This window comes from Leptodactylus fuscus, chromosome 11 (assembly GCF_031893055.1).
Source record: "Leptodactylus fuscus isolate aLepFus1 chromosome 11, aLepFus1.hap2, whole genome shotgun sequence".
Classification (NCBI taxonomy): Eukaryota; Metazoa; Chordata; class Amphibia; order Anura; family Leptodactylidae; genus Leptodactylus; species Leptodactylus fuscus.
Window position 1 is genome coordinate 81,853,503 of NC_134275.1, and position 15,169 is coordinate 81,868,671.

The following is a 15,169-nucleotide window of genomic DNA, read 5'->3' on the forward strand; positions in this document are numbered from 1 at the left end:
CGCCCAAACTTCATCACATCTTCTTCTGATGGGTCATTGTCAGTATTTGGCTTTGTTATGAGACCAGGACAATGATTGGCTCTGTGTATGGGATCGATACGTTGTGTCATTATACACACAAAACCCAGTTACATAGTTGCCACTTACTATGGATACATTTGGTAAAACCAATCAGCTTTACGGTACACTTTAAGGTTTTACTATGGCGGCGGTTCAGGTGCTGGAATTGATGGTTGCATGGTGTGCATATGACTTCAAATTGGCACGTAATGAACCCCCCCCCCCCAAAGTTTTGGGTTTAGGTGAAACCCAGAACTTTTAGAATATCAGGGTCGGATCTGACTTGTTGCAAATTGTTTCCTCCATCTGTACTGTCACGGACCCTGCAGCAGTGCCTGTGACCAGAAATGACCCCAGGCGTTTAACCACTGAAATGCTGTGCTGCTGCAACCTTGGCATCTGAGTGGTTACTTTCACTTTCGAGTTCATGGGGATTTTGCATGAGATTTGGAATCTAATTCAATAATTACCTTGTATTGCAATATGGAGATTATGTGAATGATAAGAAACTCTGTTTAGTTTTGAGAGGAGGAGTATACAGTATACAGGAAGATATGATAAACCTGCATATTATATAACTGACCATACAAGAAATAAGGGGAAGAGCTGTGCCATGTGAAATCCCCCAAAAGATAAGAGGGTGCTATCTCTATCTGGAGAAATAAATAAAAAAGGTTTACTCTCCAGAGGTCTTCACGGTAAGGACTGTGAATCTGTGGAATAGCCTAACCCAGAAGCTGGTTCTATACTGTAGGGACTGTGAATCTCTGCAATTGCATACCCTAGAAACTGGTTCTTTTTATGTTAGGACTGTGAATCTGTGGAATAGCCTATCCCAGGACCTGGTTCTATAACATAGGGACTGTGAATCTGTGGAATAGCCTACCCCAGGATCTGGTTCTATAATGTAGGGACTGTGAATATGTGGAATAGCCTACCCCAGGATCTGGTTCTTATACTGTAAGGACTGTGAATCTGCAAAATAGCCTACCCCAGGATCTGGTTCTATAATGTAGGGACTGTGAATATGTGGAATAGCTTACCCCATGAACATAGTCTTTATTTTAAGGACTGTGTATCTGTGGAATAGTCTACCCCAGGAGCTGGTTCTATACTGTAAGGACTGTGAATCTGTAGAATAGCCTACTGAAGGAGCTGTTTCTTTACCATAAGGACTGTGAATCTCTGCAATTGCCTACCCTAGAAGCTGGTTCATTTTATGTTAGGACTGTGAATTTGTTAAATAGCCTACCCCAGGACCTGGTTCTATAATGTAGGGACTGTGAATATGTGGAATAGTCTACCCCAGGAACGTATTCTTTATTTTAAGGACTGTGAATCTGTGGAATAGCCTATCTCAGGAGCTGGTTCTGTATTGTAGGGACTGTGTATCTGTGGAATAGCCTACCCCAGGAGCTGGTTCTGTACTGTAGGGACTGTGTATCTGTGGAATAGCCTACCCCAGGAGCTGGTTCTGTACTGTAGGGACTGCGTATCTGTGGAATAGCCTACCCCAGGAGCTGGTTCTTTACAGAATTGTTGAAGCTCATGCGTATTACTTGATATATACAAGAATTATAGGAGGTCCATGTAGATTATGAGAGGGATTAGGGGAATTGCATGTGGCTAACTGGGATTACAAGGGGCAGATTAGGATTACATGAGCTGCAGAGTTTCTAAAGTGAGGTGAAATAGTTATCCTAGTAATGTATATAATAATACCGTCCTGTACGTACATGTCTGCTGCTGGCTCCCGATACTGTGCTCGCTGGGTGGCTGCAGCTCCCAATATTATCTGGGTGTCAGATCCCATTAATCTATAGGTTATCAATAGCTAAACCCTGGGAATACTCGCCCAGAAGAACCTCGAAGATAAAATGTATTTGGAGAGATCTGAGATCCCTTTAAAGTTTTATTAATATACTTCAATGAAGAAAAAATAAAAACAAGACAAGATGGCGGCGCGGATGTTTTCACTTTTATTGTGTTTATTGTGAACTATACCAACATTTATATCTTGCAGAAATTTTTCCTATGGCTTTGGGGTAAATTCCCATGAAGGCCTGTACATGCACCGCCAGGGCGACAGGTCATTGGACTGCTGACAGACCTGGACTATCAATGACCGGTCCATAGTCCATGGTCTCTGGATATTCGGTGGTGACGACGGGGCGGTAACCACAGACCTGAGGATGATATCAATCTGTATAGAGAAAACATAAGAGGCAGCAAATGAAAACCGATGAAGTATAGCGGTACAAGACGTGGCTCCACTGAATAATACTGCACTGGGGTGTGATACTGTTTGGTGGTATTATATGCTGTATATGCTATAGTGCTGATACCTGGGCTCTATACTATTATAACCTCTCTGTATATGACACTGTATGGCGGTATTATTTAGACACTATTGTCCTGTTATTTGGGCTCTATAGTGCACTATCATGTGTTACCTTTATATGATGCTATATAGCGGTATTATTTAGGCACTATATTGTAATAGTATTTGGGCTCTGTATTGCACTATATCACTGTATCAGATTAGTGTAGTGGTATTATTTAGGCACAATATGGTGCCGCTATTTTGGCTCTGTATTGTACTATTACGTGGTCACTGTAATATTGTTATATGGGGCTGTTTTGGTTGCATCGCCATTATGTGCTCACTGTATAATACCGTTATATGGTGCTAATATTTAGGGTTATTATAATACTATTCATGGACATTCTCTGTGTCTGATACATTGTATAGATATATAATATAATGTAATAATATAACAGGTGGTTTCTTTCTTTCTCCCATATAATAACTTACAGATGAAACAAACCATTGGGAATCAGTTGATGAAACAAACCACAAGAAGCATCAACAGGAGGAACCATCTCAGAGGACCTGCCGAGAAATAAAGACACTATAATCTACAGTCTACGCCATACTGCTCCCCCAGCTATATATAGGGGTCCTCTGGGCATCACGTTGGGTCTGTCTGGCCGGCAGATACCACTGAACCAGTCACCAGCATGGCTTACAGTGCCCTATGCTGCCCCATCAGTCCAGGCATTACAACCTGGGAGCCTCACGATCACAAGAACAGGGAACTTTGCACCCCAGTTATGAATGGAGTGGTTGGTTGTGCACTGCTCCATTTATTTCAATGGACCCGTGAGAGGGAGCCCGGAGATGCGTTGAGACTACCTCGGTGGACCCAGTATAAGAAATGGCATGGGTTGTCCAACCAGTTGCTCCATTCCAAACTGAGCTGCAAGTAGGGTGATCACAAATGGGGTGACAGATGGTGGTCCCTACCAATTAGCAAGTTAACCCATATCCTTTGGATAAAGAATGTTTCTGTGTCCCTTTAACGTCTATTCTATTTTTGTTAGCGTTTTATAAAATAAAGTGATCTTAGGGTGTCTCAATGACTGGAATCCTAGAGATCGCAGTGATCTGGGAGGGAACATTGTAGTGAGTGTTCGATATCTCTGCAGTGCCACCGCTGGTCACATGAGGCATTACATGGCGCTCACTGAAATCATTGTACTGCCCTTGTAATACATAGACAGGTTGGGTCCTCCAGTCAGAAAGATACTCTTTGTGGACACCCCGACTTATGGATGGAGGCCCTAAAAGAAGGAAATCCTCAATAACCTCAGAATAAACTAATAGGGTTTCTTTTTAACCATCAGCCCCTTTAAGATCCCAAACTGAAAAGTGACAGGTTCCCGTACGCATCATATCTGGTCCAGCCATTTGTAGGATTTGGACTTGTTCTACTTACATAGATCAGGCTGTCCACTGTATGGGACGTTCGTTGTGGGGGATGTAGGGGTGAATAGAGTTTGCACGTTGACAAAAACATCTGACGAGTTGGAACTCTTATATATTCTTTGAAAACTTTCAGCCATGAAATTGAGATAAATTGTTGTGGTTGTTGGGTCAGGATTGTATTTGGGCACAAAGGTCAGTTTACTTCCCATATAAATTGTCAGCAATAGTGTCCCGCCGGTGACGCTGACGTTATAGGTGTAGGGTTCTCCATTGTTTACCACGCCAACCAATGTCACAATCACTTCCGGCCACTTGTTCGGTGACTGGCAGGGGCCACTGGTGGATTCGGTACAGTTCTCCATCTCATCGGCTATAATGGTGAAGAGGCACGGGTTGTCTCCAGATATGGTCAGCTCTGCGGACACAATCTGCTCATTCTGGGTCTTAGATTGGGGGATGTAAACCAGGGCATTCACGTCAATAAAAACTGGCCCATTGGTGACTGACGGCTCGCTCTGGAGAACATCATATGGAGAACTGGGATCTAATAGGTCTTGTCTGAAGAACTTGGTTGATGTAGATTGAGCTGGTAAGAGAAAAATGGAACATCTATGAGAAGTTGGGGTTAGTAAAAGATCATTGAAGTCATCTTTATCTAATCTTACATGTACTGTGTAGCTATCGCTCATGCTGGACCCATTCTTGATAGTATATTAGTAGTACGGTCATGTCCAGTGAGGCCAGTAATGGGCCAGTGACGACCTTGTTAAGGAAAAACTTGGGTTGTATAAGATGCAGATACCAGGAAGAATGGGTCAAACTGGAAACCAGTGGCAAAGAGTACGCCAAGAACAAAAGACAACGTCATCGGGAGATTATAGATTTTGGCTATAGTTGCCCATTAACAGTCTCCAGTTAGTGACTTGCCAGGATAAACCGAGTCCCAGTGTCAATCAATTCCTTGTGAAGGACTTAAGTGTAACTCTGCCTTCGTAGGGCAAACGTCCACAATTTGAGAATTGTTACTTTGTAAGATTTTCTTGAAACGTAAGAAGAGGACTACAAGTCTTCCAAGCCCCAATCAAGAATCGCCCACTACTGAGCTATATAAGGTCTCCCATAAAAAGCCCACCTCCCCCCTTCCCCCATTTCATTACAGATCTCCAAGTGCTAACAACTACAGAAAAACCTTTCCAGAAAACCACTACTTTATCCACAGTGTTTGCTTATCCCATACGCTGGAATGGAGACACCCAACACTCGTTCCTCAAGCCTTCACGTTTGCTGCCAGCTACCTCCACGTACAACATGGGTGCCAGTGGATCCAAGTTCTCCAGAGGTTGAACAGATTTGACAACTTTGGTCAGACCTTAAATGAAGAAATGCAAAAGTACATACACACCCAAGATCAACCAACCAACGAACCATTCTCATTGGCCATCAATATCCGAATAGTCGACCCATGAATTTTGGAGAAGAACATGAACACAAAACATGAAGCTACTAAAAACCGGTGACCTTGATCTCAGAAGCCCTATTGATCTAACTTGGTTGACTCCTCTTTTAACCTCCAACCATATCAGTGTCCAAAACCAAAACCTTGTTCGTCTTTCCTTACCAAGTGCACAGAGAGCCAGCACCAAGACGGTTCTCAGGCGACAACTCATCGTTCACCCTTTGTCCAAGATGGTCTCTTGTAGAACCTCAGGAGGTGAGAATCCTGTAAACCCGCTCTGGGACTTTTCACAGCTTTATATCATGGACCTTATCAGGGGACACCTTATCATTATGGCTTACGCTTAGACTTGTTTTTCCAGGAACACAGAGCAAAAATTCTCAATTGCTTTGGACAAACATTGTTGGAGACTTTATGCAAATTAAGCCCTGTAAGGAAGGAGTCAGTTTGGTTACAACAGGCTCACTATGGATCCATATTAACCCCATAATGGGGATGGGGGGGGGGAGGTACGACTGTGGTAGATGCTAATGGTACGCCTTGTTATACATCTACAATATGCTGCTAAGTCACATAAGTACTTCACTAGAAGTGACCTAGAAATCCATCACATCTTCTCCTCCATTCACATACAAAGTACCTGTCTGCCAACTTCCATTTAATCCTATAGGGCCATGTTCCAAAAAGTTTCTTATGCTCCCCTTCACCGCTGTCACTTCTTCACAGCTGTTTGCACACACTCCATAGCGCTGTTTGCTTTGCTTGCAGAGATTACGGGTTTAAGGAAATGACTTTTTTTTTTCTACTGTATATATCTATAGGCAGTCGTCAGTTTATCTATGACTTAATGTTTATGATTGCAATGTCATTTGTAGTTCAGGCATGATGGATACACATAGCTGAGGGCCCCAAGAATCCATAGCCAAGTAGCCCTTTTAGGCAACTTGTCTACAAATGACATCTTCTCATACTTCATAAAAACTACTTTTCTCTTCAAAAGAGAAGAATCCCTGGTGATCTAGGGCAGTAACGGGCTTGATAGAAACATCACTGGTGGTCTAGAACAGTACTGGGCTGCATAGAAACATCACTGGTGGTCTAGAACAGTAATGGACTGCATAGTAATATCCCTGGTGGTCTAGGGCAGTGATGTTTTGGATAGTAACATTTCTGGTGGTCTAGGGCAATAATGGGCTGGATAGTATCATCACTGCTGGGCTAGGGCAGTAATTGGCTGGATACTAGCATCACTGGTGGTCTAGGGCAGTAATTGGCTAGATACAAGCATCACTGGTGGTCTACGGCAGTAATGGGCTGGATAGGAATATCACTGGTGAGCTATGGCAGTAATATACTGGACAGTAATATCCTTGGTGGTCTAAGTAAGAAATGGTTTGTATCGTAATATCACTGCTGGTCTAAGGCAGTAATGGGCTACATAGTAACATCACTGGTGGTCTAGGACAGTAATGGACTGCTTAGAAACATCACTGGTGGTCTAGGGCAGTAACGGGCTGAATAGTGATATCCCTGGTGGTCTAGGGCAATAATGTTTTGGATAATAACATCACTGCTGGTCTAGGCCAGTAATTGGCTGGATAGTAGCATCACTGGTGGTCTAGGGCAGTAATGGGTTTGATAGTAATATCCCTAGTGGTGTAGAAAACAAATGGTTTGGATAGTAACATCACTGGTGGTCTAAGGCAGTAATGGGCTACATAGTAACAGCACTGATGATCTAGGACAGTAATGGGCTGGATAATAACATCACTGGTGGTCTAGGGCAGTAATGAGTTTGATAGTAATATCCCTAGTGGTCTAGGAACAAATGGTTTGGATAGTAACATCACTGGTGGTCTAAGGCAGTAATGGGCTACATAGTAACAGCACTAATGATCTAGGACAGTAATGGGCTGGATAATAACATCACTGGTGGTCTTTGGCAGTAATGGGCTGAATAGTAACATCCCTGGTGGTCTAGGGCAGTAAAGGTGTAGATAATAACATCCTTGGTGGTCTAGGGCAGTAAAGTGATTCATAATAATGTTACTGGTTCTCTAGAGCAGTAATGGAGTGGAAAACAACATCCCTGGTGGTCTATGGCAGAAAAGGGGCCAATAACAACATAACTGGTGATCTAGGGCAGAAAAGGGGCCAATAACAACATAACTGGTGATCTAGGGCAGAATTATTATAACTAAGAATATAATATAATGGTGTAATTAGTTGTGGTATGGCGGTATTCATTAGTTATTGTATTGCGCTATTGAGGTAGTTATGGTATTTGTTTGGTGGTTTTACCCAGTTATTATATTGCGGCTGTCTGTTCACCTGTATGTGCCTCGCTAGGCCGGCAGTGACATCAGCGTTCTCTTGTGTTTGTATATCGTCCTGTCATATTTCATTTTGGGTATTTAACCCACAGAGCGCCACACACCTCATGATTTAGGGACGATTTCCTATGTTACTTACAAAAAATCTCGCACAAACCATCTTAGAAGACGTATTCACCATATAACAGACATGTATGGTGTCTCCCAAGGATAACAATGGAAGCCAGTGGGCACCTGAATGAGCCTTTTATACTATGTTTATAAGGGAAGTTGAAATTAAGTGAACCCCCGTATTGGCACTGGTGGTTGAAGGGGGTTTCCAGGCTAAATTATTGATGACCTATCCAAGTTTCTGCATCTTACTTCTCGTACAAGTGATGAGGTCCTCAATATTTTTAAGGAACTTCAACTACTTGATATGTTCTCATTAGCAAAACCATACTTGGAAAGAAAGCGGAGATATAATATTCCGAAACCCAAATAGGACCTTTATGTCCACAGGAAGGAACGAGATATCGAGTATATTCAACTGAACGTTGCAGAATTTTAGTTCTGACCTCTTCTGGCCACGGACACATCAGCTATAGCCCCGGGTAACCCGTGTTAGAGACTGTCTTGTTATTTGCAGTGAACGTGTACAGTCTCCATCCCGGGCACATGTCTAGGTCTACTTGCCTTCTTTCTAGGGTGTAGCCCTCTGCCGTACCGACACTCCATCCCTCCAATGTCTTCATTGTCTACACGAAGGCAGTAGATTGCCTGCACCCCTCTGCCTGGCCTGGCGGACCCCAGCTCCCACTAACAGGGGGTTTACCTATGGAAGAACTGACTTTGTTTTTGATCTGTTCAATGTCTAGCCAGAGTCTGTGCAATGTCCCGGTAGCAGCTGTTACTCAAGAGGTTTCCCAATCTCCAGACATCCTTGGTGGTAAGGCTGAAGGGACATGTGGCCATTGTATGATGCCATCCAAGATATTGAGTAAGTAACTGTTAACAGATTGTAAGAAACTAATCTGATTATAATCTGCAAAGAGTAATTGTCCCTAATAATATAATCCCGATCATGGGCCCCATACAATTGTATTTGTGTAACCCCCCCATGACATAAAATAACAACCCTCTGAGCGTGGGTTGCTAAGATTAGTCAGACTTTAGGAGTCATAAATCGGGTAGCACAAGTTCTAAGACGCACAACAAAGCTTTTACCTTGGCTATGTGTCATCTATGGACTCTTTACAGACATCATGATGTTGAAATACTCGGAGACTGTTGTAATGAAGCCAGATTCTCCTGCGTCCTACATAGACTGGTGACGAGACGGGTACAGAGGAAGCATTGGAACGGCGAGAAAAGACCAAATTGTGTCCCCATTATGGTTTCATCCAGTAGCCTCTTTCCATCATACATGGGCCTCCATAGTCCTCCACATTGATTTGCCACCCTAAAGCAAAGGCGACGGGGCCAGTCAGGGCTTAAACACCAAGAAGCAGAAAGGACCTAAAGCAGAGAAGCAGCCACAAGTACATAGAACGCGTTTCTTACATTGTAAACTGTAAGATTGGAAGAATATTCAGACCTTTGCACAGAGCAGTTTGCAGACCTTCTCTGAGGAGAATCAACCCCTCCCGCCTGCATTCACTGTGTGAAGACAGGACAGAAGCTCCCTCTCCAGATGTCTTGCTACTGTCTTGTATCTATGGATAAACTTCCTTGGTAACAAGGCAACTGCAAATTAGCTTAAAAACAGACATTTAGTTTTTTCTGGAGATCACGTCTAGAGATGAGCGAACACTAAAATGTTCGAGGTTCGAAATTCGATTCGAACAGCCGCTCACTGTTCGAGTGTTCGAATGGGTTTCGAACCCCATTATAGTCTATGGGGAACATATACTCGTTAAGGGGGAAACCCAAATCCGTGTCTGGAGGGTCACCAAGTCCACTATGACACCCCAGGAAATGATACCAACACCCTGGAATGACACTGGGACAGCAGGGGAAGCATGTCTGGGGGCATAAAAGTCACTTTATTTCATGGAAATCCCTGTCAGTTTGCGATTTTCGCAAGCTAACTTTTCCCCATAGAAATGCATTGGCCAGTGCTGATTGGCCAGAGTACGGAACTCGACCAATCAGCGCTGGCTCTGCTGGAGGAGGCGGAGTCTAAGATCGCTCCACACCAGTCTCCATTCAGGTCCGACCTTAGACTCCGCCTCCTCCGGCAGAGCCAGCGCTGATTGGCCGAAGGCTGGCCAATGCATTCCTATGCGAATGCAGAGACTTAGCAGTGCTGAGTCAGTTTTGCTCAACTACACATCTGATGCACACTCGGCACTGCTACATCAGATGTAGCAATCTGATGTAGCAGAGCCGAGGGTGCACTAGAACCCCTGTGCAAACTCAGTTCACGCTAATAGAATGCATAGGCCAGCGCTGATTGGCCAATGCATTCTATTAGCCCGATGAAGTAGAGCTGAATGTGTGTGTTAAGCACACTCATTCAGCACTGCTTCATCACGCCAATACAATGCATTAGCCAGTGCTGATTGGCCAGAGTACGGAATTCGGCCAATCAGCGCTGGCTCTGCTGGAGGAGGCGGAGTCTAAGGTCGGACCTGAATGGAGACTGGTGTGGAGCGATCTTAGACTCCGCCTCCTCCAGCAGAGCCAGCGCTGATTGGCCGAATTCCGTACTCTGGCCAATCAGCGCTGGCCAATGCATTCTATTAGCTTGATGAAGCAGAGTGTGCACAAGGGTTCAAGCGCACCCTCGGCTCTGATGTAGCAGAGCCGAGGGTGCACAAGGGTTCAAGTGCACCCTCGGCTCTCCTACATCAGAGCCGAGGGTGCGCTTGAACCCTTGTGCAGCCTCAGCTCTGCTACATCAGAGCCGAGGGTGCGCTTGAACCCTTGTGCACACTCTGCTTCATCAAGCTAATAGAATGCATTGGCCAGCACTGATTGGCCAGAGTACGGAATTCGGCCAATCAGCGCTGGCCAATGCATTCCTATGGGAAAAAGTTTATCTCACAAAAATCACAATTACACACCTGATAGAGCCCCAAAAAGTTATTTTTAATAACATTCCCCCCTAAATAAAGGTTCTCCCTAGCTATCCCTGCCTGTACAGCTATCCCTGTCTCATAGTCACAAAGTTCACATTCTCATATGACCCGGATTTGAAATCCACTATTCGTCTAAAATGGAGGTCACCTGATTTCGGCAGCCAATGACTTTTTCCAATTTTTTTCAATGCCCCCAGTGTCGTAGTTCCTGTCCCACCTACCCTGCGCTGTTATTGGTGCAAAAAAGGCGCCAGGGAAGGTGGGAGGGGAATCGAATTTTGGCGCACTTTACCACGCGGTGTTCGATTCGATTCGAACATGGCGAACACCCTGATATCCGATCGAACATGTGTTCGATAGAACACTGTTCGCTCATCTCTAATCACGTCCAATTAACCCCTTCCTGCCGGAGGAATTTTTAGATTTTTGCATTTTACTCCTCGCCTTCCAAGCCCCATAACTTTTTTATTTTTCCACCTTCAGAGCCATAGGAGGGCTTAATGTTTGCGGGACATACTGTTCTTCATAAAGGGACCATTTATTATTCTGTACAATGTACCGTACTTGGGAGAAAAGTCGCCATATTGTGACACCCGTATAAAACAGCCTGCCATACAAAAGCCTTCAATAGATTTCCAGCCGGCCTTGGATCTCGCTCCGGGTGTCGCCGATCCCTGGCAAAATGGCGCAGGCATTAGTGTTGGGTCTCTGCTGTATAATACAGTATTCTATATTATTGGAGGACAAAGGGCCCCTGTACTCCTGATCATTGGGAGTCGCTGGGGGTCCGCACACTTCTAGCTTGTCCAGGGATTATCGGAAATCGTCTTTCATTTTTGACCTTAGACTCCTTGAGCCTCATCTTCACACTAACGCTCTCTCTTTACAAGGCTGCCCCCTTCTGGCCGTCACGTGTATCCTTTAGTATTCCATCAGAATCTCTGTACATTCTCAGTGTGTTTCCGCTCTTTTGGTTTGGTAACTTTGCCTGCTCAGAAAATTTCCAGAACTTCTTTACAATCGAATGGAGAGACTTGTGCACGTGCAGCCTCTTCCCAGTCACTTGTGGCCCCTGTCCATGAAATAGATTTGGTTCCCAGAGATGGCGTTTATGGTCTATCCTATGGGCGTAACCATAAATGCTGAGACAGCAATCCCTTTAATTTCCAAAAGTTCTTGAGTTGCTTTTTCTGACCTTATACTACACGTCTGCCATCGATCAATTATATCAAAGGTGGTTTTGATTCTTCGTCTTATCTTGTTCCCGATGCCCTTGATGTCTCTATTGGCAAAACTTGGGGACAGCTTCCCAATTCGGTTACAATTTCCTCCATAGTGTATATTTTGTATACTTCTTATACTGGCGTTTATGTCCCAGGGCTTGACTATGTCCTTTATCCTTCATGTGACATTGTCTCCACCAGTTGTGTGCCCTTATCTCAGGCGAAACACAAGATAACACAATGTACGGGCGCGGCGGTTCTATAGGGGTCATTCTATAGACATGAAAGAAGCAGAAAGTAAACAAGTCTAGTTCTGTGCCCGCTCTGTACATGTGTATTATTTCATATTACTGTACTACTGTATTCGTGTTAGTCCATAGTATTATGTGCAGGAGAGTATTATGTGCATAGACATCAGGGGGGCCCCATAATAAAAGTCACAATTGGGCGCCCATTCCAAAAAAATAAAATAATGGGAAAAGCAGAGCAGGAACCACTTGGTTGTTTCTACAGTAAATGACTATGGGTCTCTTGGAAGAATCTCTTTGTGGTTGATATATGGTTGTGGCTTTACTGAAGAATGTTGTGCTTTGTTTGGTTGACAATGACCAGCACCATATATAAAGCTCCAAGTGGGTTCTCCAAAATACATACAATCTCCTAGAATACCAAAGGACGTGTTCCAAAGACCCATGACCCTACAAAATCACCAACTGGACTGTACACGTCATTCAGAGGACACAAGGGCTCATATAAACCAATAAGTGGACCACACAATGTTCTCAAGAAGACCCATGACCACATATATACTAGCATGTGGACCTGGTAACAGTAACAGTCTCCGAAGAAGACCCATAACCATATACTGTATATATAAACATGTGGGCGTAATAACGGTCTCAAAAAAACGTTTTACCTTTACAAGTGAATGGGGCTCAGTTTACAAACTAAAAATGGCCCACGGATAAGAATGGCGTGGATTCTACTCGAGTATAAGCCGAATTTTTCAGCCCAGTTTTTGTGCTGAAAAAGCCCCCCTCGGCTTATACTCGAGTCAGCAAAAAAAAAAAAAAAATTTTTTTTTTTTTTTTAGGAGGGGGGGTCTATGACCAGCCACAATATTAATTAATAATTAATTAATATTAATGTATAGAATCTCCCATAAAATAGTACAAAAGAAAAAAAAAAAAGATTTTAAAAACATAAAAGTTCTAAAACACTCCTTTTCCTAGAATACATACAAAAGTAGAAAATGACTGTGAAACACATACACATTAGGTAACCCTGTGTCTGACAGTGCCCGGTCTACTGAATATAGGGGATCTGCAGTGTTCCTGTTCCGTCAGGAAGGGGTTAATAGCAGCACTGCAGATCCCCTATATTCAGCCAGACTGAATTCCAAGTGGGGGGAAGAAAAAACCCAGTCTTCGAGCTCAGGGAAGGGGCAGACAGACAACCAAAACAGCCCCTCTCCTTCCCCAGCACCTACTGCATCCAAAAACTCCGACCATTTTAATTTTTGAAATTTTCCAGTAGCTGCTGCATTTCCCCCCTCGGCTTATACTCGAGTCAATAAGTTTTCCCAGTTTTTTGTGGTAAAATTAGGGGGGTCGGTTTATACTCGAGTATATACGGTAATTCATTCAGCGCTTTAGGTCTCAAATTGCAAATCAAAGTGCCATATAAGCTTGTAAAGTACTACTATATAGCATACGCCGCCGTATTCTAAGGACTTACATATATGGTATAGATCAAGGTAGGAACGGAAGTGTAACGCTATGAACAAATAACCCTTATCAGCGAGATATAGGAGTCTATCAATAACAGACTCTCCTTGATGACGGCCCTTTAATGCTTCTCGCTCAGCGTATCTCACCTTATATATATACCAATCTGCCTTACTGGTGCTGAGACCTTGTCAAGAAGCCAAAGCTCCGGCAAAGACATGGACGTCTCGCTGAAGACCATCACCCTGCTGGCATTGTGTATACTCGGTAAGTGCCATTAGATTATTAGTGACTAGAATGGTCCAATGTTATTAGATCTAAAAAACCTAAAAAATAATAATAAGTCCATTGTATTACATCGTGTTCTCATCGATAGTATCCCATTTGTCTCTGCAGTAAATTCTGAATCCCGTGACCCGTCCCTTGATCAAGGCCCCTCGGATGATAAAGAAATTCACAAGATAAGCGAAACGTCTCCTATCCACAAGGACATCACCCTGAACATTACGATCTGTATCCCACCATCTGCGACCGATAACACCAAGATTGTACAAGCCACCTTTAAGGTTTTATCCAGCACCAACATTGAGATTATAGCGGAAGCTGAAAGAAGTGGATCCGATGCCCAATGTAAAGATCAATCCTGCAAAACATCACCCAAAGAGCCAGAACTAAGCGTCATGTTGTTCAAAAAAGTGGGATCTGAAGAGATTTTAGTCTGTTCCACCAACGTCACGGATGAGAACTTGAGCGCAATTATAGATGCAGAAGGCAGGGAGATCGAGGTGCGGACAAATAAGACAAAAGGGGCACAAAACACAGCAAGGGTGACCATACAAGTCATTAGTCATATGTACTCTATGGGGTATTCCAGAACTTCAAGAGGAGTTTCATATTTGGTTGAAGCAGTCCAGACCTGGGTGCCCACCACAACTCCTCGTACCACAGTCCCCACCAAGGGTAGAGCAACCAGTGAAGAAACAAGCCCCGAAAATGAGAAAACAAGTCACACCCAAGAATCAACTAAGACAACAGTGTATCATTCCAGCAAAGGAAGAAGTACCGGCCCTACATCTACATCGACCACAACTACCACTACGTCCATGGGAGTATCCAGTTTGGGTAAGTAGCAAATCATTACCAACAGTAATCTAAAAATGATCCATGGTTTTGATTGGTTCTTGATATCCGGGTATCATCTCTAGTAATAATGCCATACACAAGGCTGTACATCCTATAGAAGCAGACCATGAGGTTGCGACGTGGCCCCATAGAGAGAGGAGCCAAGCCTTGGTTGGGATTCTCTTTGCCATGGGACGACAACAACCTGTGCCAGGTCTCCACTCTTGAGAGACAATGGCCCAAGAGGCTTAGAAGGGGATCAAGGACAACTGTGTTACTATGGAGAATCTTCTCTTCATTGGTAGAAATTCTCAGATCCAGTTCACCATTATTTTCCTGCAGGTCGGGGTCCATTGAGTGGGCTTATTCTGATGGCTCTTCTTTCAGTGTTCCTCCACAACTGAATCAGCTTCTGTA

At 43.8% G+C, this 15,169-nt stretch overlaps 1 protein-coding gene across 1 annotated transcript; it reads right to left on the reverse strand.

Moving 5' to 3' along the window:
• Positions 1-2,156: 2,156 nt before the first annotated feature.
• LOC142184201 (uncharacterized) lies at positions 2,157-5,539 on the reverse strand. The gene is made up of 4 exons (XM_075258956.1): positions 5,448-5,539; positions 3,840-4,415; positions 2,876-2,953; positions 2,157-2,263 (listed from the first exon to the last, which is right to left on the reverse strand). Exons 1-3 carry the CDS (start codon positions 5,494-5,496, stop codon positions 2,898-2,900), a joined length of 681 nt encoding a protein of 226 aa, XP_075115057.1. The 5' UTR covers positions 5,497-5,539; the 3' UTR covers positions 2,157-2,263; positions 2,876-2,897.
• Positions 5,540-15,169: the final 9,630 nt, after the last annotated feature.

Coding starts and splice junctions, on each gene's coding strand:
- LOC142184201 (XM_075258956.1), bottom strand. CDS start 5,496: ATGAGTTGTCGCCTGAGAACCGTCTTGGTGCTGGCTCTCTGTGCACTT. Junction 4,416..5,447: donor GCTGGCTCTCTGTGCACTTG/GTAAGGAAAGAC, acceptor TTCTCTTACCAG/CTCAATCTACATCAACCAAG. Junction 2,954..3,839: donor CAGTGGACAGCCTGATCTAT/GTAAGTAGAACA, acceptor ATTTCTCGGCAG/GTCCTCTGAGATGGTTCCTC.